The 26380-nt window shown below is 38.7% G+C and overlaps 1 protein-coding gene across 1 annotated transcript in view; it reads left to right on the top strand.

The window, feature by feature from the left end:
* PLOD2 (procollagen-lysine,2-oxoglutarate 5-dioxygenase 2) overlaps positions 1–26380 on the top strand; it is a 56661-nt gene that overhangs the window by 5419 nt on the left and 24862 nt on the right. Inside the window, exons 2-8 of the mRNA XM_086468591.1 lie at positions 11871–12010; positions 13520–13656; positions 19313–19476; positions 20667–20779; positions 22652–22715; positions 23483–23580; positions 26005–26106. Coding sequence (XP_086324717.1) covers positions 11871–12010; positions 13520–13656; positions 19313–19476; positions 20667–20779; positions 22652–22715; positions 23483–23580; positions 26005–26106 — 818 coding nt within the window. The remainder of the gene's footprint in view (positions 1–11870; positions 12011–13519; positions 13657–19312; positions 19477–20666; positions 20780–22651; positions 22716–23482; positions 23581–26004; positions 26107–26380) is intronic.

Genomic DNA, 26380 nt, shown 5'->3' with positions numbered 1-26380 from the left:
GGGGAAAAAAAAAAGGCAGGTGAGGTGTCCTTTTTGATGGTAGTACTGATTCTTGCAATGTAACTGCAAGTATGTTTTTGAAGCTGACATGTATGCAGTATTTGTAGTTAATGCAAACAAACTGTAAGGAAAAAAGATGGAAAAATGCTAAACAAAAATAGGTTTGGCATTTAAGTGCCATTCCTCTGAGAATTAATTCTGTGGTTGTGGGTGTGGTAATGTACTGAATGAGCTCATTAGGGGTTCTTGCTGAAATCAACTGTGCAGAAAAGAATCAGTATCTAATAGAACTGCTTTTGTAATTTTTTTTACTTTTTTCGAAAAAGTAGAAATGGATTGTTTACCTTTATTATTTGTAGTTCACATGAAACTTTTAATACAGCAAAAGTGTTTTGTTTGGCTGTCCTCATAAGAAATTTACTAATTCTGTTTTACATCACTGTAAAGCTGTTGTACATGTTAGATCAGAACCAGGCCCATAAACTTAGTAACTGAAGTTGCTCGGTCAACTGTTTGATGTTAAAAGCATCTTTGAATATACATCATATATGATGTCTCATGGTGTCTTGTGTCAAAAGTAGGACAGAAGTTTTTGGTGCTATTTCATGGTTTGAAGGACTGAGTTGTTCAAGGCAGGGCACTACCTGTATCTCACAAGTGTGGAGTTTAAGTTGCTTTTTTGCACAGAAAAGGAACTTTGAAAAGTTTGGGTTTTTCCTTTTTCCAGGGTTGCTTGGCCTGTGTTTCTGTTTGGAGAAATTTACATGTCCGATATATGGACATAAGGCCAGATGTGAAGCTGTAGGGCAGCTTTTTCAAATGAACTGAGTAATCAGGGTGGGAGCGTCTGCTGACATCATGAACCATGGTGCAGGTGTGAAGGACAGTTTAGAGTCTTCAGGACGGCTCCAGTTCTAGCTCCAGTTTCTCTTTTTTTTTTAAGCAAAGTCTAGTCTAAGGAGAAACTTTATTGCAGATCTTAACTACTGAGTTTCATTGATGGATTGATTAGCTGTCGGAAAATGGACTTTAACAATGCCTGGTGCTGTGTGTGACTGCTTCTGTTTAAACAGCTGGATTTGCTAAACAACAGCTTAAGAAGCAGCATTTCTAGATACATATTTATGAGAGAGACAGAGAGGGCAAGGCTACAAAAAGGCAGAAGCTGAGTAAACTTTCTCACTTAGACAGCTGATGTTAATTGTATCCTGCTCTCAGTTGCACAGCCCTGATGACAGTTTATAGCAGGGCCATCCAATTGGCATGTTCAAGCAAGACCCAGCCTGTGCCATGACACCATCCACTCCCACTCTCAAGAAGATTTTTGTGGTTTGATTGCTATCTGGGCACTAATAAACAGCTGTAACCAGATCTGTTCCTCACTTGTCAGGAAGTTAGGCAGCTCTTGTTGGAGGAGTTGCTTCATGCATGGCAATGATGTCATTTACAAACAGTTAATTTTGATTTTTTTCTTATCTGAGAACTAGGGAACGTGTCATGTCTTTCCTTTACTAAAGAATAACTGATTCAGTAAACAGGGTCTCGTCCAAGTTCACTGCAGCTGGTGGAGAAACTCTTTACTGCTGCTTGTATCTGGTTTGATTCAGCTATCAAAACGAGGAAATCTTGTGTTAGAGTGAGTGCAAGCCTGTGCATCGGCCAGTGCTGCACCCAGGGCTGACACGGGTGATTGATGAGTGCACATACAGGTCTTAATGAGCTCTTGTTGACCGTTTATTCAGTACTACTAAATTAAAAGAAAGTAAATCAAGAGCTGAGACAGAATCAGTTTTCAAATGTTTTCTGAAATCAGTTATGTATTAATTTTGGGAGTAATTGCTTATCTTTGTCTGAAAGTACGTGTACGTATACATGCATCTACAGAAAGATAGTTACAGAGATAGAGTCTGTGGGTGGCAGGGTTTTTTAATTTATTTTTAGCACTGGCTTTATTCAACAGTTGGTCATTTCCATGTAGACATTTTAGATGCTGTACCTATGTAACATCAGAAATTATGTAAAAGACAGGCAGTAAGCAGCACCCCAGCAAGCTTGCCATTTCAGTCAGCATGCATGGAAGAGGGAATTGCCTGTTCATAACCCTGTGGGTTGCAGATTAAAGCACAAGAAAATTTCTTTGCATGAGAAGCCTTCAGTATTTTCATAACAAACTTTAGATTCTGAAATGCACAGTTGCTACAGCATTGTTCACCTCTTTGTGCGTGAATTTAGATTGCAGATGGTGTTTAACAGTAATGGGACTCTTGAATGGTAAATTTATTTCTAAGTCTGGGAAAACTTCAGTTTGGATTCAGTTAGTAGAAAACAAAACAAAACAAATTTTAGTATCCTGTCTAGGGGCTGTGTGTTAGCAAGTGCTAATCTAGCATAAATTCTATATTACGAGAAAATTCAGAGCAGCTTTTGCTTAATATAAGCATGTATTTCTGCTAACCCGTCGTCTTTGTTCCTTTAATAGACAGAGGGAGAATCCTGTAATGGGCAATGCTTGCTATGGCTAAGGAAGTTGCAACCGTACCACCTATTCAAAAGTAACTGAAACTGGGAAATTATACATTTTTTATTTCTTTCCCTAGACAGCTTTTGAAAACTTCCTGCCTTTGCTAGTTCCATTTGCTGGCTCAGGACAGCATTGGGAGTTTTGATACCAGTAGCTATTGCTCTCTTACTTCAGCAAGGTCTACAAATAACCTGAAGGAGCACAGGAAGGATTATCCGCAGGCAGCCCATGGACTGAGTGATCCCTGATAACCATAAATGCCAGTTGTGGTCATAAACTGTTTGCATCAGTTTAAAGGCAAGAGTATTTTGTTTATTCCTGCAGGTTGAACCATTTTGAGGATCAGGTGGTAGCAGAGGTGATACCTGTGTACCTACATTAGTTCTGCAATAACTATGCTTATACCATCAAAAGACAGACTTCTATTTACTTTGTTTTAATTTGTCTGGTTTAAAGTGGAGAAGGTACAAGTCTGCTATTAGCTGGCCAAGAAACATTCTTACTTTTTGGAAATTACGTAAATAATGTTTGTACTGCTCTTTGTATTTTGCAGTAAGACATGTAGGTATTGAAGTGCAGTGATTGACAGCAGGTTTGTGATACAGAGGAAAACACAGCAAACTTTCAGGAGAACTCTGTACAGGAAGGTCTGCTTCTTCAAAATCGGGCCTTTAAAATTTATTTGAAGCATTGGTTCTTAGAAATCCATCTCTCTCACACAAGAATGTGTATTGGTATAGAAATCCAGTATGTACTATATGTTTAGCAACCCATGGCTGTTCTTAACTTGCTATCGGTTAATTCTGGTATCATCTTTTATTTTAAATCTTATGACTTTCCAATCTTCCATGAGTTTTTCAAGCATATTTTGTCTCCCCTCCAAGGATATTTTTTCTAACAGCAATCCAACCATGCTATTGAACTGCAGAGGATCTGATCTTACAAGGTGATCATGGCTACAGTTACTGGGACTTTGAAACCAATCTGCCTCTCTGGGAAGCTGTAAGCTGTGGGATGAGTGAAGGCATGCAGCAAAATATTCCATGTGAAACAGAAGTTGACTGTATAATATAAAGATTGGATTAAAAAAACCCCATAACTTCCAAATACGAAGTAGTATTGTTTATGCGTCAGTCATCTTTCCTCCTCCTGGAGAGTAATGCACGTTTGCTTCCTGAGAAAAGATGATGACCATGTTTGCTATTTCAGCACATTGTCGTATTTCTAAAGAATCCTGGGGGAAAATAAACAGCTGTTGGATGGCTCTGTCTTTTCCCTTTTTGTGCCAAAAGTTTTATTTGACCAGAAATTCTTCCGTTAGCTTACTACTTTCTTTGACCATATGTATGTCATATAAACTGACACTGGCTAAATATGTATGTTTAGAGTTTGTTTTTCACATTGTGTACTGAAGACTGTCTACTGCTGGATTACGTTAACTGAGTATATGTATATAGGTATAACTTATAATCATGGTTACAGTGCATATGATGGGTTTTTCCTGTCTCCAGCTTTTTGACGTCTTTTCAGAGTGTGTGGATTTTGAAAAGTTTTATTTGATGTAGAATCTTAAGTTTAGGCTGTAACTCCTCTTTATAGGGAAAAAAAATCAATTTTCCTTTTGAGGAGTCTAATATTACCTTCTGGAGTGATAGGTGAAACATTATGTTGAGTTAAAAATCTGTATTTTGAAAGTGCTCTTTGATATTTCAGCTTTTAGTTGGCTTAACAATTCCTTGGGTTTTGATCCCAAAAGAACCCAACCCAGTCTGAGTCCATATAAATAGGGAAGGGAAGTTGTTGCTGGCATCGTCGGTGACCCTCTAGTTATGTACAGAGCTTCAGCATGGCTCAGAAGTATGTGGAAGAATTGATTTTGTGAAGTCATCAAAACTATGTGCAGAGAGATTTGTTTGTTATGACTGTATTGACTCCATATAGTATTGTGTAGCCTAATAATCCATTTCAGGTTTTTGAATGCTTTCTTTGCTATTATGGGCTTAAATTTCATGCTGCATTCACTTTAAAAGCTCTTTCACAGTTTTGTAATTAGTTGGGAAGTCAGGCTGTGATGATGTTCAGTTTTATGGAGGAAACGGCAATTGAGCCTATAAATAACATTTTCCAACAGCCATTTTTTTTGGATCTCACTGTTTCATCTTGTTCAGAAGATATTGTAGAGTATTTTACATTTTCTAGGATATCTTCCAGAAATAGAACTCATCTGTTAGAGAAATTACAGGAGGTTAGTTGTATGGTATTCCTAAATAGTGTTTAAAATTTTATTCTTCTAAAATTTACCAGTTTTATCATGAAGTTATGAGAAACTCTAGATCTTGAATCAGAGTTGTTGGTCATGCCTTGACATACTGTAAGCTGACCTGCACACAGCTCAACCTGCACTATTATTTGCTAACTGAAATGTGTTATGCTTAATATGCTTATCAGGGCAATGTTATTAAAATGGCATGTTCTCCAAACCAGGCTGGTGACATACTGGAAAGCACCCACCAGGAGCTTCTGGTGTGCAAGCAGCTATGCTGAGGGCAGAGCTGAGGACTGTGATTATTTTTTTTTTTTTTTTTTCCTCCAGGCACAGAAATATTTCTCTTTTAGGGGGGAGCAGAGTGGATGGGAAGGTCAAGGAAACTGCTAATTACTTTTGTTTCTAAATCAGGCTACTGTCTCAGAACATGGATTTTATTGATGGAGTGTGTACTTTAGGTGAGATGTGTAAGGAAGGAAAATAGAACTTGTTGAGGACAATTCCTCTAGTTCATCTTCTCACTAGGCTGAGTAAAGAAGTTGGAAGGGAAAGTGGCATGGCCAAGTCAGGACTCATAAATTTGAGATGATTATACATGGGATAGGTTGCCTGCCTTGGAAATAAACAGGCGTACTGAAAACTTTAATCCAAACCCAAGCAAGCTTCCCCCCCCCCCCCCCCCCTTTTTTCTTTTTCCTTTTTTTTTTTTTTAACAATTAAACTGTGGAAACAATAAATAATAACAGAAATGCAGTCAGAAGCCTGCAGTTAGTTGGGGCTGTTTACTGTCACTCTGACAGTTACTTCTCAGTTCAGCTTGCTTTTGAACATTCCACATTACAGTGCTCTTGAAGTGTGACAGGAGGAATCCGGGATGAAAACACCTTTTCAGTTTTGTTGTGCTTTAGTGTCTCTCAAATGAAGAAGCATGCACCCATGTGGTGTAAGGGCAAGCTAAATCCAGTCTGTGGCTGGGTTTTTTTTTGTTTGTTTATTTGTGTGGTGTGGGGTTTTTTTTTGTTGTTTGGTGGGGTGTTTTTTTTTTGGGGGGGAACTGTACCCTGTTGGTCTCCCACATATCTAGAGATGCATGAGACATAATAATAGGTACAATTACATAGCTTGCTTTGTGGGCTCAGATGTATCCATGTGCCTCTTCCAGGTACCTGCCCAGCCTATACCTTAGTTTAAGGTCGTGCACATCACTGCCAAGGTTACCACCTGACCTTTCTTTGGTGGTGTGTATGGTTTTTTTTGTTTGTTTGTTTGGTTTTGTGTTTTTGTTTTTTTTTTTTTTTTTTAAATCCACGGAGGTATTCCGAGTATGCTTGGAGTTCCCAAGCTTTTTACTTGATCTCTAGCAACTTGTTTATTTGCTTGCTGGAAACCTTTGAATTATTTTGCAATTGTACATACCTTTCCTCATTTAATGGGGAGGTAATGAACAGTTGTTACTCTGTTGAGCAGTTCTGGATGGGAGGTAATCTGCAAACGGGAAGGTAGACTGTGTTTTATGTAGACACCAGAACACAGATAAAACCAAATTCTAGGAACCAAACTTAATTTGTTTACTATTATAAACCACGAGTTTTAAAGATAGAGATAGATTTTAATGACATAATGTGGTACCACAGGCAGATGTCCTTTGATCTTGCAGCTAACTCCTACTCCTGAGAAGCCCATGGTTCCTGAATCCAAGGACTAAATGTCATCTCCCATGTGGCTGTGAGCAATATCCTCAGTTTTGGCTGCTCTGAAGCTACTGTACTGGTGCCCACAACCCCTGGTAGAAATTATGTAGTAATCTCTGTCAGTGTTTATTCAAGATAAATAAGAACCATGTGGGTGTGTGAGGAATGACTGCAGTTCTTTGCATACTTCTTTGCCAAGGTACAAGGAGAGAAGTTGCTGCTTCTAAAAGCAACCCTGCCATGGCAACTCCTGGTTGAGACCTCGCCAGGCAAGTCACTAAAGACAAAGGCTCTGGTTTATAGTTCTTATTTCTGGAAATAAATACTTATGATGCAGTTAGATCCCTGATGGTCGCAGTACAAAAGATTGAGTAAAAGTGTGAGATGATTTGATAAACTTTCGTTGGATTTTCTGATATGTTGCATGTGCTTTATATGCAGTGTTGTCTTTCACAACTTGAGTGTTAAAGGATTTCCTAATTTGCATGTAAAAATGAATTTTATTTGTCAGTGGATATACTTTTCTTGGCCAAATGTGTGCTCTCAGGCTTGTTTTCAAAACAGAACATCTGTTTTGTGAATGTGTCTATCGGAAAGCTGACTGGAATAATTGCACTCTAGTAACTGCAGCACCCTCATAGCTGGCATGAAGCTGTTCAGAGATTGTGTTGTGTTTTTTTTTTTTTTTTTTTTTCCCATGACTTCCTGTTGAACTTCAGTATAGGATTTGCACTTCCTTTTTACACGAACTGGCTTGACTTGTGGAAATAAATGCCAAGCTTGGTAATCCCCTCCAGTGACTGCCAAGATGCCTCTGGCAGGCTGCGTGCTGGGGGGGCCCAGCCCGCCCAGGCAGCCTGTACCCTGTGTGGCATCCCAGTGCCCTGCAAGTGTGGAGGGCTGCGACCACCTGCTGTGTTCTTGGTTTCATGTATGTTTGCATTTTAAGGATGCTGTTACTGTTTTTGGAAAATGCTACTGAGAGTGGGTATTTGTCCCCTCGTGTGAGGGGCATGGTCAGACTTAAGAAACTGGATAGCTCAAGTCTGTCTGTAAGACCATACAGCAGAACTCAGGGTGGACACCTGGGTGGAGGGCAGGGCAGGGGTTTGTGCCAAAGTGGATAGTGAAGCAGGAACAGTGTCTAGCTGCAGCTAGAATTCATTGTGGGGTTTTTGGAAGATGGAGAATTTTGCGGCTTGCTCACTGGGCAGTACTGGGCCACATTGGTGACTTGGGGTCTAAGTAATTGCAGACAACTTTCTGCTGCTATGCCTAGGTCTTTGTTGCACAGCTGGAGCCCTGGAGCTGGCACAGCAGTGCTGCTGGGGGCTCTGGGCTAGTCACTCAACCTCTCTATGTGACATTTACTTGCAACTCAGCCTGCGGTAAGGGCTCTGGTACTGCATTGAACCTCTGCACTGGCTGGGCTCTTCGTGGGACAGACCTGCTCTGCACCCAGAGACACAGGGTCGCTGCAGCCAGAATAGAGAGGCTGAGCACATCTTCACATGGAAACGGCACTTGGATAAACTTATTCCCCTGGGATCTGTGGTGTACTTGCACATTGATGTTCCTGTGAGTTCCTGAAAGTCACTTTGGATTTGTGTTACTAGACACAAATGGGACAGGTGTTCTAAGAGGTTGTTGTACCGAAATGTAGCAAAAAAGGAGTACATTTTTCAAAGTGAGTGAAATTAAAGGGTTAAAAAGAAATGAGCAGAAGTATTTGGTGGTCAGAAGCTTGCTCTTCACTCATTTCCACTGAAAGAAACAAGTATCTTCCATGCTATGCTTGGTGGGACTCTGCTAGTAAAACTGGTGCAAGCTGTCACTTAACATGTGAATAAAGTCACAGAAGCCTACAGGAGTTATATTAATATATTTTCAGTGTTTTACTAGCTAGAAGAGACTGGTGCTGCTTTCCTCATTTGGTTAATAATACTCTGTATATATGCTAAGGTAACTGTCATTTAATGATGCACTTTGCATTGTCTGTCCGTACACACTATAGACAGAATAAAAGCATGTTTCCCTGCTCTTTGGTCAGACAGATTACTTCAACAAAAAAAAACAACAACCCGCAAACCAAAAAAACCCACCACACCCCCTGCCAAAAAAACCTCAACAAAATTGTAAGTAGTCTATAAAGAAACTAATTCTAAATGGACTCTAAATGCTATAATTACGTTTCTGCTGCACTTAAAAATTATTTAAGTAACACATGCACCTAAATTTGTGTGGTGCAGCAGAGACATGGAAATAAAGCCTTTTAAACCTCTTCATCTGTAATTTTAAAAATTTGACCATTGGCAAGTATGCTAAAAAGAAAACACTTCCAATGTGAATAACAACTTTATAAAATTAGCTTCCTGTTGTCCTGTGACTGTTTGCAAACCTGACTCAGGCAGCCTGCTTGCTTCATTGGCTGTGAATGTAATACAGGTTCTTTTGGAGTTTCATGTCAGTATAAACTGCATTATTTGTCTGCTCAGCTTTCTCCATTTTATGTAGCTCAGGTTGAAATTCCTTATGATTTGGCACATCGTTCTCCTTCCTCCTATTCCACAAAACTCAAGTAACATACTGGGCTCCATAGTGAATCTTGAAATAGATGTACAATGTGTAGGTGGAATTACTGTGGATTCCATTAAGAGAGTAACAATATCTAATAAAAACCAGTAGATTATTTTTGCTTGCCAGACTGTACTTGTACATTGATTTAATACTTTGTTTGACTTAGTCACTATGGGAAGAATCTGATGCAGCCCACATTTTGTCATTTACATCATGTCAAATACAGATTTTTGAAATCCTTACTGTTAGCATTCCTCAGGAAGGGGTAGGTGTGAAATATGTCTACCCCAAACCATATTCCATGGTTATAGTCAGTGCTTGACTTGTCACCTAGGAAACTTTCAGTTTGGTATGATCAGATTTTTCCAGTTACTTCTAATTTGAAAATACAGTGCTTGAACAAAAAATTAATCATAACTTAATCTGTTCCATAGAGAAAAATCCTATCCTCTGCATTCAGTTTTGTTTTAGTCATAGACTAAGATAACATATTCTTTATTCATTCTGTGGTGACTCCTGTAGAATTACTTTAGATTGCATGACCTTTAGAATAAGTGATTTTGAAAGCATTGAACCATTATTGCTGTGTTTATGTCTGTGAGTCAGTGTGTCTGAACGCATTGCACTGGAATCCTCTGTGGAGGTCCTCCTGCCCTTCTAAGACACACTTATGGGATTTTCTTGTGATTTTTGTCAACAGAAGACGGCTATCACTGAAGTGGAAAAAAGGTGGAGCAATTAGTCTTCTAAAACTGTCTTCCCAAAATTATTTGGTTTTCAAGTTGAATTGATTGAAGCATTACAAGTATTTCCAGCTCCTTCTTTGCTGTGTATAGTATGTATTGTATTGCAGGAGAGCCAGTCTGGTTCAGTAGAGCCGGCAGTTAAAATCTTCACTAGGGCTCTTGAGGAAAATGAGCTCTCCCTGACACTCCCCGCTGCACCCCCCCCCACCACCCCCCCCCCCCAAAAAAAAAAAAAGGCAGCTGAAGGAGGATGTGAGGGAAATCTGCAAAATTGGGAGTGTTGGGGCAGGCAGGTAGAGATGTTGTCTGTAGTTGAAGAACTTGGGCAGTGTCAGATAAAAACTGGGAGGAGCTCTGCTCAAAGCACAGAAGATGGTTTTTCATGGAGTAGGTACTGGGGATGTGGTGCTGTCACTGCTTAAAGGTTATATTGGTTCAAGGAGTGATTAGGTAACAGCAAGGTCATGGAGTGGACTGTTTTGGAATATACAGAAGCCCCATCCAGGTCAGGAAAACCCATAGGCTGAGACTGGTAGAAAAAGCAGAGAAAGCGTTGTATGTGCTCGTCTTATCCTTGTTCTTCCTCACGTACGCCGTTGCAGCTGCTGTTGAGGGTGGACTCACCAGACCACTGTCTGACCTGATAGAAGTGTTCTTGGAAGTGACCTGTTGACTAGGGCTGAATCTAAGTCTTATTTTAGTGGAAAAAATATCGGTGACTCCTGAGACTAGTCTCCATAGTTTGCCTGCTGTGGCTATTTTAGACACTAAATTTCATTAGAACAAGTGTTTTTTTATGTTGCTCTGCAAATTATGTCTGTGGTACAACAGGTATTTTTGTTTGACTGAGCAGAGGTACACCTGAAGTACCCTGGTACTTGGTTGCAGAGCATCATGTGAGTAACTTGCAAGGCACATTTCTTCTGCAAAGTGGGAAGCAGATCATAATCTTGTGTTTTAATTTTGCTGGTGTCAAATAAAACAATGACAAGCGGTGGTTGATGTAAATACATTCAGGATAGGATCTTGGGTGTCAGAGAGCTGCCAAGTCTGGTGGTGGTGGACAAGGCTGAAGGGTTAATAGGAATGTTTTGCACAGCAGCCACTTGTAGCACATGTTACTGTGCCGGTGAAGATAAATGCAGAGGATATTTTTTGCAAAGCAAAGCAACAACAGGCACTGTGTCTGGAATGCTCATTAAACAGAAATAATTTTACTTGTAAGGTTTGATCTCATGAGCTCTGTTTAGAGTGCAGCTGTTGCTTGAACTCAGACCAAATTGGGGAAAAGCAATGTGCTCTGGGATCCAGGCTGGTCTGATTAAATACTTGATGTAGGATAGGGGTACTGTTGTTCTAATGGCTTCAAATTATGTACCTTAATTATGCAGCATATTGCATAGGGTGCTGAATGTTGTTCAATAGTTTAGTCGCGAAGCTGTTTAGTGGGAATTCATGGCCTCATTTGAACTATGTCAAAAGCCCTGGGATATGGAAAGGAAATTGGTTGCATGGTCATTTGCCTGCATGCAGTAAGAGGGCAAAATTAGCACTGCTGTAATTTAGAGACTCAATAAAACCCCCAAACCCTTGCTCTTTTGTCTGTCCAAGGACTTTAAAGCACTAAATGCTGCCTGTTGGGGAACTAGTTTCCATGGTTGGGTTCTTTTGCCCTGTTTTCATGAAGAATATGAACCACTTGCTTTCAGGGGAGTTACTGAAGTTGGGTGAAGTTCTCTGGTACCATTCAGTCTTTTGATAAAAGGTCATAGGATTAGCTCAGACTGAAAAGTAATGTTATTTTTGTTTTGAAGATTCCTTCCTGTCCAGCAGCCAGCTTTGTTTTCATGTCTTGAGCTAGTTGTTTACAGAGTGGATAGATTTCTTTGCTTCCTCATCCTGAAGATGATTTTAAATACAGCACCCTTGTCCATAGCAGTTCTTATTTGATGATGTCTTACACCTATAATATGGCAGTGTATTTGCCTCCTCTCTTTGAGTGACAGTCAGGCAAGTCATGAAGCCGCCTGATCCAGTGCTGTTCAGTGCGTTTTTTGTTTTTGTTATAGACTGTGGCCTGAAAACATTAATACATGTTCCTTCTTTTTTGCCTTCAGATAAACTACTAGTTTTTACTGTAGCAACTAAAGAAACTGATGGCTTTCACCGTTTCATGCAAACTGCAAAGCACTTCAACTACACAGTAAAGGTATTGTATGTTTTCACAGCAAATATTCATACTATGCAGCCTTTAAGACAGAAACAGTTCAATACTAACTGAAGTTGCATTAGTTTCCTTGCATGCCGGGGCAAAGCAAAACAGTTACAGAGCTCGGGGGCAGGTAAGGCACTTGCATGTGGCCCTGCTGCTGTCCCTGTTGCTTATCTGCCTGTCCCCCTCTAAACGACCATGGGAGGGTGCTTCTTCCACTGCCTTAGGAAGTGTTTTACAGGTTAGTAGCTATTGTGATCGGCGTCCTCAGTCACTTACAGGTTCTACCATGATTTATCACACAGCTTTGCTTCTCAGTGTGGCTGATTTTGTTTGCATGAATACTTCTGGAAGCTGCACTGCACTCAGAGGACTTTGGATGTCTCCTTCCTCCTTAAATAAGGCTGAATCCTTGCTGCGGGGAAGGAGGGAGGGTCACAACTGAAAGATTCATTGTTTCCCAGGAACCTGTAATTCTTTGAGAGGACAAAATGTTTCTATCACTCTTGCCAGCCTTTTCTGCCTTGCGCTACATCTCAGTATGTCATGTAGTCTCTGCATGTCACATACTGAGATTGGCCTCTGCATGACCTTGGGAAAAAGGGAGGGCACTAACTTTCTTCTAAACTTTCCCCACAAATTGGTTCTGCAAGGAAAAATCCAGGAATTCAGATAGTATTAGAAATTTTTTTTGCTTACTTGCCACAATGTCTACACTATAAATAGGAAATTATTTGGATCTCTGAAGTTTGACTTCTATCACTGAACTTCGAAGACTGAGAGAACCTTTCTTAATGTGATGATGCTGTACTAAAGCACCTGAGAAGCCTGAGCTCTGGATACGTCTGTTAGCTTTGCAGATTTGTCCAAAACATCAGCAATGCAATTCTTCCATGTTTTATAAGTTGCAAAAACATGATCTTCAAAACCCACAAAAAGTTTAAGGGTTTTTTCTTTTCTTTGAGATGTAATTTGCTATAGAGCCTGGCTAGGGAGGAGTTCTGTTTAGCTGATTTTAGCAGCCAGCTGTATATTGCAGAACTTGTCCTTGCCTTGTATAAAAGTGTTCTGAAGGGATTTCAGAAAGACTGGAAGTTGCAATTTGTATTAGTAATAACCTGATCCACAAAGGTCTTTTATACTTCTTGTGCCTAAAGTGATTATATTGACTTCTAAAGGTCTCGTTCAGAATGTTTTTCTAATACAAATTTTGAAACAATTACTAGCTTTTTTTTTTTGAGACACATTTGAATACATGGTGGTAGCATTTGCTCGATTCTTATTTGGTTAAGAAATGTGTCTCTCATGTTTTTGCAGTGATGTCATTGTGCTGAATGCTGCTTCAGACGTGGAAAACTTATGATGCTGGAAATGCTGGCTTGCTACGCTTTAATGTGTTGCTTCTGCTTTAACATCTGTTTTCAATAAGGGTCTACTTTAAAAAGTCTCTTGTTTTTCGGTACTAGCGAAAAGTGTTGTGTTTCTTTTTTTTTCCTCTTGTTCCAGGTACTTGGAAAAGGTGAAGAGTGGAAAGGTGGTGAGCTGCCTAATTCTATTGGTGGAGGGCAGAAAGTTCGACTTCTGAAAGAAGGCATAGAAAACTATGCTGATCAAGAGGACTTGGTTGTGATGTTTGTTGAATGGTGAGCAAACCTGGCTTGTTGCCTTCACATTTTAGTTTGGGTAGGCATGCAAAAGTAGCTGCTGTGACATGCTGAAAGTTACGTGCTGCTTTTCCTCCTCGCCCTTTATTTGAGAAAGTTTACTTTTTTCTCCATTCATAAAAATAGTAGATTGCTCTTGGAGCAGTCATTAGTTTTTTTAATGGATTTATAGATATAAGAGTAGTTCATAGTTCTGCTGCCTTGAGGGGATAAAAAAATGTTATTGGGAGCTGACAGGCTTTTAGGCAAGTGTTCGTCTTCTCCCTGTTCAGCTGTGGTGGGAGCAGGACATGGCTGCAGGCTGGGAGTGTGGAATGGGGTGGGGGGGACGACACACAAAAGCAGGTCCGGAAATAAAGTGGCCAGCAGGGACCAGAGCATGATCGTATTCCATGAAGTAACAGCAATATGGAGGAAGCTGGAAAATGGGCCCCTGAGGAAAGCACTTAACAGGAGATCTTCTTTTACATGTTAGAGAACTGAAACAAGAGGCTTGGTGCTAGACATTCCCTTGATGCCTGTGCTGTGTGATGGAAAGGTGAAGAAACAGTGCTGCTGCAGGTGCCAGATTATAGCTCATAGCACAGCTATGCTTGAACATCCTCACTGGAGGGCAGATAGGTTTCTCCCTGTCACAGAGAGCAGGGAGCTCAAGCCTGTTCAAATCTCACTTTTTCCATTGCTTCCCTCTGTTTTTGCCCCCCCTCCTGCCTCTTCTGCTCCTGTGACAAGAGCATGATCAGAGCAGCTAAGAATCAGCTCACAGCAGCTGCCAAAGTCTTCCACGCTAGCATTAGCCAGAGCAGGGTCACAGATCTAAAAGAATCGCTTCAAGAAAGGTATAGGCAAGTCCTGAATCAGAGGCATGTAGCCCCGATTGCAGACAGACAACCTTGGGGAGGTAGCTGAGTGCAAGTTTGGAGAGATTAGTGCATGGGTTTACGTTGCTATTACTTTATTATGTTGGAATGTCTGCTGCAGAATTTTCTTTCAGCTTTTAACCTGCTTTTTTAAATTTATTTTTTAAAATTTGACAGCTGAAGAATTTTGGGGACCCTTTTGCAAGGTAGAGGGTTCAGCAGGACTTGTACAGCAGGTGTCATCATAAGACAAAAAGTGGTCTGACAGTGGTATTTACTGGGAAGTTCATTTGTTGTTTTACCCAAATTAAGAGTTTAGGAAAATCGGAGTCGCCTTTTAAACTGATAGCGAATTTAAAGATGCTACTTAGTTTTCTGTTTTAATTTTACCTCTTGTGCTAAGTAGAAGATAGAGCTACAAAGCCAATATCTAAATTTGGACATCTTAACTAATTTATGAACAAGCTTTGTAAGGGAAACTTACTACACCAAATATTTTCTTTGTACGCTTAATTGACAGTAAAAGTAACAGCGTTTGGAGGTACCAGTTCAGTTTTTGAATTTTCTTACCTACTTGATCAGTTTTGCATTTAAGTGAAAAAAGTATCTTTCCAAAAGTAAATATATTACTTGTTTGATCGTAATGTTGTCCTACTGATTGTGCAGTAACTGAGACTTTTTAAGATTAATTTGCGAGGTTATTTTGTTCTTTACTAAACGCTCAGAAAATCATTTCCCAAATGTTTGCTACTTACATTGAATTTCTTTGTTTTCAAATGTATTATCCTGATTCACCTGTAAAACTTGCAAATTTTTTATCAGAATTGAGTATAGGTCAAATTCTTCTCTAGCATAATTTATTCCCTTGAGGGGCAGGCTGTCTGCTGGCATGGATGAGGGAGTACAGAGGACCATGTGTAGTGAAGTGCAGCTGCCATAATCTCTCTTGCCATGAAAAATCACAGGATTTAAGGCCTCCCAAGTTCTTGAGGTCCATAATCCCAAGTACATATTGATTTAGAGCTGGCAGAACTGATTCCAGAGAGGAGAAAAAGAATTTGCTGATTCTAACATTATATTTTAATTCTAATGAGCTTTTTAATTTCCAGGAATCCTGGCTTGCAATTTAAATGTTGATCAATGTAGCAGTAAGTCTGGAAAAGACAAGTAGAGTGAACTTCCTTTCTTTTTCAAATGTTTTTCATTATATTCATTGCGAAGCATTTGGAATATTAATCTTGGGGGTAGGGAAAGGAAATGTCTGGTTTACTTACTGTAGCTAGGCAAATAATTTCTACTGAACAGATTACTTAAACTTAGCTTCTTGCCTTTTTTGGGGGGCAGTTTTTTAATATGGCTCACAATTCTGGAAATAGTTTGAACCTCTGTGGACAGCTTGTGTCTAGGTGCAGATAGCAAAGCACTTTGCCTGCAGATGGAACGCTATTTAAATTAGGTTTGTTTTTGCAAGAGCTGACTACTGGTTTACTTTGGACCATTTCAGATTGAACTGGCTAATGGCCAGTGTAGACTGGATAAAATGGTTGATGCTGTGACTGTTCATCCAGAACTCCCACAGCTGTCTATTTGTATCATGGAAGACTTTTGAAGCCTCTCAGGTTTTGTGGTTTTCTGTTTGGTGGTTGTTGTTTGTTTGTTTGTTTGTTTGTTTGTTTTTTCTTAAATATTTGTCAGAACATAAGGCATAATTACATTTTCTACATATCTCAAAATGGTTAAGGTGTGATCCCTGTGGGGATACAGTGTGAATGACAAAATGGCTGTGTAGCTGAACAGTCCACTTAAATAAGATGAGATAAGGGACCTGAATTGTGATTACTAGTGAGTCTTCTCTCATTAGTATTTTGAGCTCTTAACCCGTAGCTCCAATAGTAACGAGTCCTTGTTATAAAAGTTGTGGATGCAAAAATTGCGTGCTCAGTTCTAGAGGACATGAGCCACCATTGCCATTTCCCTGTGTTGCTGGGAGTGCTGGGTGTGTAGCCGAGACGCTTTAATGCTGCAAAAGAGCAGGAGGAATGGTGGATTCCAGCCCCAAGCATCTGCCATCTGGGAGCTTCAGGAAACGGGATTGGAGCTGTGGAAACTTTCTGGGTTGTTTGGTTTTTTTTTGTTTTGTTCGGTTGTTTTTTTTTTTTTGGTTGTTTTTTTTTTTTCCGCTTGCTTTCTACTTAATCAGAAGGATTTATGAAGAATAAATAGAAAAGTATCCGAACTTTTTCAGCTTGCCAAAGCAGCCTGCTTTTTCCTGGATATATCCATGCTTTTCCTTCCCTGTCAAATTTTGAAGCTCTGTTTAACATGAGTTTTGTGCACCACCCATAATAACAGTATAAACTGTCAAGGATAGTCCTGGAACATGTTTTGTGTAGGAGTTGAGTGCTGGATAGACTGAACATAATCTGACATAGCAGGTAAGCAAGGCAAATGATGGATTTATAGGTTTTAGTTTGACTCTAGAAGTTTTCCTGTTGCCTGGAGAGAAAAGAAGAAGCCTCATAAAGCAGCTGATGGCAAGACTGGCAATAAGGGGTGGAAAGCTGGTGGACATTGTGCCTGGGAGGAGGTGTGGTGGCAGTAAGTCACACCTTGACAAAACAGAGGGCCATGAAAATTAGTGGAAAATGTAGGTCTGTGCTGGATTCATACTCTTGCATAATATCCATTAGGCTGTAAAATTTACAATAATCAATAATGCAGTTTGGCAGCTCTGTACTGTGCTTTGTATTATGAACTGTGCTGTATTAAGTAGCATATTCCTTTCACAAGCAGAGCCTGTGGCTAGCCCAGCATGTTGCTCAACTTTGGCTTTCTTTTACAGAATGACAGTCCTTGGAAGCAATGTTCTAGGGGTGTTTGGTTCCTTCCCACAGCTGTAAGTCATTGCAGCAGCAGCACTAACCTGATCAAAGAGGAGAAGCACAGCCTGCCATAAACTATTAAGTTAAAGCCTCAGACAAATCTCTGTTTTTGTCTGTCTTTGACTTGTCTCCTGTTTCTTGCTTGTTCATCAGGCTCATTCTGGCTTTGAATCGGGCTACGCCAATTGAGTGGAAAAGGGAGGGAAATGTATTAGTGTATATTTGGGCAGAAACAGGCAGTTTTTACAAAACTGGGGAAGCTCCAAAGTGTACAATATCTTTTTCATACCTCCTTCTGCCAAAGTTACGGAAAAACAAAGCAGAGTGTTCAGAAAGCCACTTACTTTATATAGACTACATAATACACTTCCTCTCCAGGGTTCATACTTTGCTCTGCAGTGGAAATTTTTTCTTTTACATTTGTAAACCAGCTGTTGTTTAGTTCTGTTAGGCCAATTGCATGAAATCCCCTTTGAACAAAAGACTTTTTAAGTAATTTCAGAATTGTAATAAAGTACCACCACAAGTCATTGATGTTGATCTGTTGGCACTATTGCTGGGTAATACATTGGAATGCAAATTCTGTGTACTGCAGGTGGGGGTCCTGCTGATCTTATCTCAGCTAAAAGACTCTGCAAGAACAAAATCTTTGTCAAGGTTAGCCCTTTGGATTTTTGGTAGCTGTACCATTCCTTTGCTCTATATCAGGGCTGATGATTTTCAGTTACTAACGTAGATGTGTGGAGTAAGAATATACCTGCGTTCAGATAAGGAAGCTGTGAGGCTGAGATGCTGCCATTAAATCCAGATATTCTGCATCTTCAGCCAGTGACTAATCTATGACATGATTCCAATCTTAATGTCATGCTTTCATATTATGTAGAATTTTAGAACCTTGAAATGGTTTGCATGTTTGTATGTAGATCTCAAGTACAAACCAAGGAACCTTATACTCTGAATAATTCCATCACTTACACATATTTTGTATAAATTTCCCTGTGCTCCCCCCAGGGCATTGTTTTAGATACGGTTCAATAACAAGAAACCACTAAGCTTGTGACATTACATTCTTACATGACCTTTGCCAAACCCTTGCATGCTTCTTTCTGGTTTGGGGTAGTGTTAACCTTTGGCTGTGGGTAACAGCTATTTTTAGAGATGAGCCCTCCAGCTTTATGTCTTTGTCCTCAATAGGAGTTTGGAGTCAAATTTGATGAATACGTAAAGGCATGTGAAGTTTTTTGTAAATAGGTATTGTGAAGTATAGAGCCTTCTGAAGTCTTCAGCACATTAGTGAGGTTGAAGGAGAAATCTATGTATTGTCAGGATGCAACACAGTTTAAGTTCATAGGCAACTAGTCTTATTGAGAAATGTGTAAGTGCATTCTTGATAAGACTTTTCGGAAGTCAGTGCCTTTGTGTTTTGGAAAAAGATCATCTAGAGTTTCCTAGTGAGTCTCACCAAAATCATCTTTCAGTCCTACTTTATTTCCTCTGCTAAGTCTTGAATTTTTTGGGGGGGGTTGGTGGTGTTAAACACAAAAAGAGTTTTCTAAAGGGGAATTTTTAATTTTTTTTTTTTTAACTCAAAATACATAAAATGGGAAAATCAATTTCAGGTAGACAAAATCTGAAGTAAAAAGGAATGTACAAAATGTGGAAGGTTAAAAAAAGAAAAAATAGAAGGGGAAATTATTGGATAAATATCATTGAAGATTTTCTCTTAGAAGGATATAGGATTTTTAAATGGTAGTAAAACATGATTTAATGAGTCATTTTTCAGAATAAAAGGTCTGTCTGCATGATTTTTAAAATTTGAATAATCTAACCACTTTTGAATATAGAAGCATTAAAACTGAACTAATCTAATGGATATATTTTCTTTATTTTCAGCTATGATGTTATCTTCGCAGGGGGCCCTGAAGAACTGCTAAAGAAGTTTCAGGAAACTAGTCATAAAGTGGTGTTTGCAGCAGATGGACTAATTTGGCCAGATAAAAGGCTGGCTGACAAGTACCCTGTTGTCCGGAGTGGAAAACGATTCCTGAACTCAGGAGGCAAGTGGGATTCTTAAACATGTTAAACTGAACTTGAACGTGACTTGCTTCTGTTATCAGTTTTATGTATTCTTATGTGGAACTGTTCCTAATTCCCCAAGTATAAGATTAAGGACTGGATTTTCTGTCCTCTTTTTCCCCTCTCCCTCCCCACTTGACTAGCTCCTCTTCTGTGCTGAAGAATAGTTTTCATTCAAACTTAGATAGTATTTGTTGGCAATAACTTGTAAAAAGCCGGTAAATAAAGTAATAGCCTAGCAAGCAACTGTACCTTGCAATGAAATGCTGTGCAGTGATGACCCAATTGCCACTGACTGTTTCTGAAGTTAATTCGATCTCATGTACGAGCCCAGTCAAAGCAGTGCATGATATTTATAGGCACAGTTTAGCTGGGTCACAGAATTGCCTGACTTGACTACCTTGTCCTTGGGGATCTCCACATACAGCATAGATGTGCTACTAGCTCTGCCTGGCCTGTCAGCATGGTTTAAACAGTTCATTCCAAGAGAAGTGCTAGTTACTGCTGTTAATCTCTATGACATGTTAATTCTGGAATCCTCCTTTAAATGGCAGCTTTGGTAATAGTTTTACAGTTGATTTAATACATGCACTGATGCTGGTACTGTTTAACTGCTACAGAGCACGGTTTGTCAGTTCTAGGTACACGGTGCTGGGCAGCGTGAAGATCTGGGGGTGTCCCCCTTCCTTTCCCTCCCTACTTTACCTCACCTATCTGCCCTAGCTTTTTTTTGTTTGTTTGTTTTGGCTTAAACATAATGTATATTGATTTTGAGTTGCATTCTCTTTGTAGTTCTGGCAGTATTAGATTCAGACTTCTCTGCCAGCAAGAAGTGATCGATGAAAATAAAACTTTTTCCACAGACAGGCTTCTTGGAACAGTAATAGCCTAATCTCATGCTTTGAAGTTCTCAGGACTGTCCTAAACAGATCTGTTTCCTTTCTTTTGCCTTAAAATAGCATTAGTATAAAAATAACCCTTAATTTTGAAATCTTTAAAGCAGAACTGGTACATATCACAGGAAGAAAACTGGATTTTGAGACAGGTTATATGAATTTCGTACTTTTCCTTTCTAGGCACCAAACAGTCAGAATGAAGTCCTAGACTGGTAGATGGCATTGGCAAAGTAATGCTTTTTATGGAAATAACTTACGTGTGTGTGATATTGCAGGATTTATTGGTTATGCTCCACATATAAATCGTATTGTGCAGCAATGGAATCTGCAGGATAATGATGATGACCAGCTGTTTTACACCAAAATCTATGTTGACCCCTTGGCAAGGGTAGGTAGTGACTGGCTTTCTCATTCCTTTCTGCTTAAAATAACATGCCACTCCTCATAAAACATCAGGAGATAAAAATAAAAGGAATGCTGCCTCTTTATTCCCGAGTGCCATGTAGACAGTTGTGTGTGTTCTCCAGAGGTTCCTACTGTTGGAGTGATCAACAGGCTTCCAAAGACTCATGACTTGATATATTGTTTCAGGCTGTCTTCAGGTCCAGGCAGATAGTGCTTTGTTGTTAGAAATAGTAGCTCTGAGGTATATGATTGGACACATTCATCTCAATGAGGCTCCCGTGTACTTGGCAGTTTGATGGCTGGAGAATGTGGCATTTTTCCAGGCTGTCACTGAACTACTTGCTGATCCAATGTTTTATGTTTTGGCTTGCTGCCATTTCAGATCCTGCCTGCAGCTGCCTTTGATTCTTCAGCTTTTTGTGCAGATACGTTCGATAAAGCTGCATCATAAATTTATGGTGAAGACCTCCCTGTGCCCTAGCTTAACAAAGTTGTCTGCTGAACAAAGTTCTTTGAGTAGCAGCATTGAAGCATGATAGATGTCAGGGGCATGGTCCTGATGCTGGCTAAAGAGGGCTAAGGAAAGTTAAAAATGTATTGAAGCAAAAAGACTTTTAGAAGCTGATACTGCAGAATTTTGAGGTTGGTTTTGAGTGTTTCTAGGCTTAAGGCAAGTGTGAAGTTTCTGAAATACGTGGTTTTCCATTAAGTTATGCCCGAAACATCAGGCATGTTTAGATACAGGTACAGTAGTAGAATAGAATATTTCAGTCGGAAGGGACCTACAATGATCATCTAGTCCAGCTGCCTAACCGATACAGGGCTGGCCAAAAGTTAAGCATGTTATTAAGGTCATTGGCCAAATGCCTTTTAAACACTTGACAGGCTTGAGGCATTAATCACCTCTCTAGGAAACAGATACCAGTGTTTGACCACCCTCTTGTTAAAAGGCAAACCCAAAGTCCTTAGCTGCTCCTCATAGGACATGCCTTCCAGCCCTTAATGTTTGAATTGATTTTGTGCAAGTTAAGTCAGATGCTAGGTATGCATTTGAAAGGACAGGGTGCAGAGATGTTAAAGCTGACTCTGCACCAAAGTCAGAAGTAGTATAATTAGCTGTCTAAACAGATTACCTTCTAGACAAAAAATGTGTATCTCTGTGCAGTGCACTACTGCGCTGTGATTCAAAACTCCTCCATAGGGCTTAGCTTGGGATATTATGCTATACATTAGTACTAATTCTCTGCATGGTAATGTTCAAAGCTGTAGATTATGTAACAAAATCTTGTAAGAACAAACCAGTATATGTTATCCATATAAGGGTTTTTAAGTGTGTTTTAAAGGTTATATACTTTAATGAACATGTTAAAACTTTTAAACATGGTTCTTTAAGTAACATTCTAGGTAGGATTAATAATATAATATGATGAACATGTTTTAAAACCACTGGTGTTTTCTATTCTGACATAAAACTTAAAAATTTGGCTTTTGTATTTTTGAGTCTGTGAAACACGGTATGTTTTTTTGCATGTTTAAGAGTTCTTAACTTTGTATTATTTTAAGGTAACACACAAATTTTCTTTGGCTTATACTGCCAAATTGTAGTTTCTTTGGAGAGTTATGAGCTTTATCCTTCAGGTTTAGGTAAAGTTTTTGCGCGTGTAAAACTGCTTGCTATACAGTTGCAGAACTCAGGAATATAGAAAAACTTAACAATATAAAATTAAGAATTATGTCTAAGAGCTGAATGTGTAGAGTAGTTTTGCCTGCTTACTTGCTGCTGCTGCTGCAGTATGACTGCAACATTACCGTAAAAACATTGGCCTTCAGAACACTTTTGGTACTTTTATTTCAGGAACGCATTAACATTACTTTGGACCACAAATGTACCATTTTCCAGACCCTAAATGGAGCTGTTGGTAAGTATATGATTTGCACGTTGTGTGTTTTATTAACTGTTATTAACACTTTCTTTGTTCCCTAAACATAAGCTTTTAAAAAAATATTAGGAGGGGTAAACCTGATTACAAGATTAGTTACAGGTCTTTTCAGTCTAATATTAATTGATTTCTCCCATGGATAAAATACTTGCTTTAAAGTAGAAAAAACAGTTTTCAGTAGATGAAGTTAGCAATAAGCACAAAGTTAAGAACCATTTTTCCGTCTGCCTTTCACAGACTTAACAGGAGTAAGATCAGTAATTAAAATTGCATTTTAGATGTTCTTAAGCAAATAGCTATACCTAATGAAATGGAATGTGGCATAACGTAAAATTTCCTTTATTCAAAGGTCAGGAATTTAAATTGAAAAATGGCATCTGTGCAAACTTCCTTTCTTACCTTTAACCTCCAGTTACGGAACAGCTTCTTGTAGTCAGGTCATATATGAAATAACTATTCTCTATAAATAGCATTTGCACAAAATTAGTTTTATTTTTAGAGCAGATTTTATTCAAATAGTGAAAGCTGTTGATGGCAAACTCTGAAGTTTGATGTAGCCTTATGTAGCGTAAAGAGAGTTCAGGACCTAGTTAAGAAATATAAATGAACAAAAGCTTCCAAATAAGTAACATTGGCAATGATACTAACAGCAGGGTATATTGTATCATCAGGGACTTAAAGAACTCTGAAGTTTCCAGCTTTTATTTATAAAGCATTGTTGCTGCATGATCTTTGTTGATTTACAGATGAAGTCCTTTTGAAATTTGAAGAAGGAAAAGTAAGAGCAAGGAATTCAGTATATGACACATTACCAATCACTATTCTTGGAAATGGTCCAACTAAAGTGAGTGACTGTTTTTATTTCTGTGCAAAGATGGCAATTTTAGTAGAGGCAAAAACAATGGTGGAAGAGTCTGAAACAGTCATAGCACACCACCAATGCTCATTTGCTATTAATGTTAATAAGAACTGCGAGGATAAATGCCCTGTTCTAATAGTGCTCTCCATGTTATTCGGCTGTCACTGTAGTTTAATAGTGCTGCTGGAACAACTCACTCTGCTCCCAAATTCGTTGTAGCATGGGGTATTAGAAGCCAGCAAGCTTAATTTGTTGACTGTTACAAAACAGTTCTTGAAGCTAGTGAAGAATTTCTAACCAAGAGTCACAGGCTGGGGTACAAAACAGTAACACATCTGGTCTTACCACAGACCTTGATGTGAGTTTGTGTACACGTATATAAAAAAACCACATGTATACAGGCAAAAATGTGTGTGTGTATATACACACACGCATGGCTAGCTTTTGTTGTATCTTCAGTGTCATTGATCGTTGCCTGCAATGTTCCCGTGTCTCGTGAGCTTTGGGCTCATGGTAGAGCACTATCTGCCTTATGAAATAGCTGTTTTGGAAGATTCTGACCATGTATAAGGATTCAGTGGTCCAGAGGGCCTGGCACGATTTCTCTGGGAGAAGTGGCTATGTTTTGGTCCTATGGCAGTTGCTTTCTTTGTTATATGGCAAAGAAGTGTAAATGTGTATCATTTCTAATAGCCTCTGTTGGCTGAAGGATTAGGCGTGGCTACTTCGTAAGTTCTTCTGAATACATGTTATTTACTGTTGCTCCTTATTTTCATAAAAATGCTTTACAGGAGAAGGAAATAAAGTTTGAAACTCATTATTGTCCCAATGACTACTGCTTCTTAGTTTTTGCACCATATTTAATCTTTGGAATTAGTGAATATAATGATGCTTTTATCTGTTTGGCTTATAAATACTCAGTAGTGGTGAAATATATGACTGATTTCTTTCATGTTACTGGAGTTATTTTTGCCTCAATTAAATCCTCAAGTTATATATCATCACTGGCTTTGCTGACACTTTGCCAATGAAAAGAAAGGTACTGTATTTTACAGTTGGGCAAGCAGTTTAGGTTGGATCTCCTTACACTAAACAAAACTCAATCTCTGCATTGTCGTGAGGAGTTTTAAAAACAAAGAGAAAACTTTCCATATATCACTTTGTCACTGTGATTAGATTCTTCTGTTTTAAACAGAGACTAGAATTACAATAGAATAATAGGATTGGAAAAAGTTTTTACTAGTTAGTGAATAAACTAGCATGAAAGTAATTCCCAGAATTAACTCCAAATAGTAAAAGTTTTTTGTTTATAAGAACCTTCTGTTTTGTATGTAGTCTCTTCATTTTGTAGATTACTAAATAGCATCAGAGACACTTCTTTGAAATGGATACCGAATTATCCTGACATGTAATATTTTTCTTCTTTTTTTTTCTCAAGTGTAATGGCTTTTTTTAAATACTTATTTTTGTAGAGTTACACCTCTGAAATTAAGCTCAAGCAATTCTATTTAAAATCTGTCTAGAATGATTTTCAGTGTGTGTAAACAGACAACCAAATTATGATAAAATGCATATTGAATATTGGACTGGAGTTTTCTATGCAAAATAATATTCTGTCCTTCCAGGTTTTTTTGAGGGCAGTAGAGTAGGAATGAATAGCAGCCTTCCCTCAGACTTTCCCCAGCATAAGGCATCCCTTAACTATTGCAAATGGCAGTAGAGAAGAGTGAAGTTCTGCACAAACTTCCTCTGTAATCCAGGAGGACAGGGCAGCCCAGGCAGCCCATCAACAGAAAAAGTACATATTTTGTTCAGTAACAATTCAAAATGTGTTAAGAAGCTAGATACTGCTTTAAAATGTATCTGTCCGGCTGGCTTCTGAATCTTGGCATAGCTTGTCAAAAATAAATTGTCTGGGCATCTATCTTCTACATTTTCTCTGTGTCTTTCACATGGTCACACTTTGTGTTTTTTTTGTGGAAAGTGTTGATGATTCTTAGATTTGGGAAAAGAATTAAAGTATGGTGTGTGTGGTTTTTTATTTTATTTTATTTTTCCTGAAATCATGCCTAGCAGCTTTTGAGAGCTGAATGATCTATAGTCATACAAGCATTTAGTTGGTAGTTGTTATACTTGCAACAAATTTTTGGTTTGACTGAAACAATATTATATTTAATAATTGCAATATGCAAGAAATGTAGATACTAGGAGAGTATAACCTCTGTTTTGTAAACAAAAAAAAAAGTTTTTACCAGCTATTTTTGTATTATTTTTTTAAAATATTAAAAAAGACAGTAAATTGCCTTTAGGTACAAGAGATTCAATGAGTAAGCCTAAATTCTTTAAAAAGGACAAAATCACTATTTGTATGCACCTTTCATTAATCTGAATTGTTAATTTATTTACCAGATTCACTTGAATTATTTGGGAAACTATATTCCTAATGCTTGGACACGGGAAACTGGTTGCAGTATTTGTGATTTAGACTTACTAGACCTGTCAACAGTAATGGTAAGAATCCTTTTCACTAGAACAAAACCCTTTTGAATGCAGTTGATAGGTATATAGTGATTTTGGAGGCAAAGTGGCTTCAGTATGCAATATTATGTTCAGGACATTTGTTTCTGGTATATGAAACTGTAAAGATGGATTTTTAATTTACTGGAAGTATCAATACTTTTAGAAATGTGTTTATGTATGCATGCATTACTGAAGATGAACCTATCCCCAAAAACCCTCCAGATCCTTACCTCTGTTCACCAAGGGTGAATGAATCATTTTTGAA

This window comes from Leptosomus discolor, chromosome 7 (assembly GCF_034619465.1).
Source record: "Leptosomus discolor isolate bLepDis1 chromosome 7, bLepDis1.hap2, whole genome shotgun sequence".
Taxonomy (NCBI): domain Eukaryota; kingdom Metazoa; phylum Chordata; class Aves; order Leptosomiformes; family Leptosomidae; genus Leptosomus; species Leptosomus discolor.
This window is presented reverse-complemented; position numbering and strand designations above follow the sequence as displayed.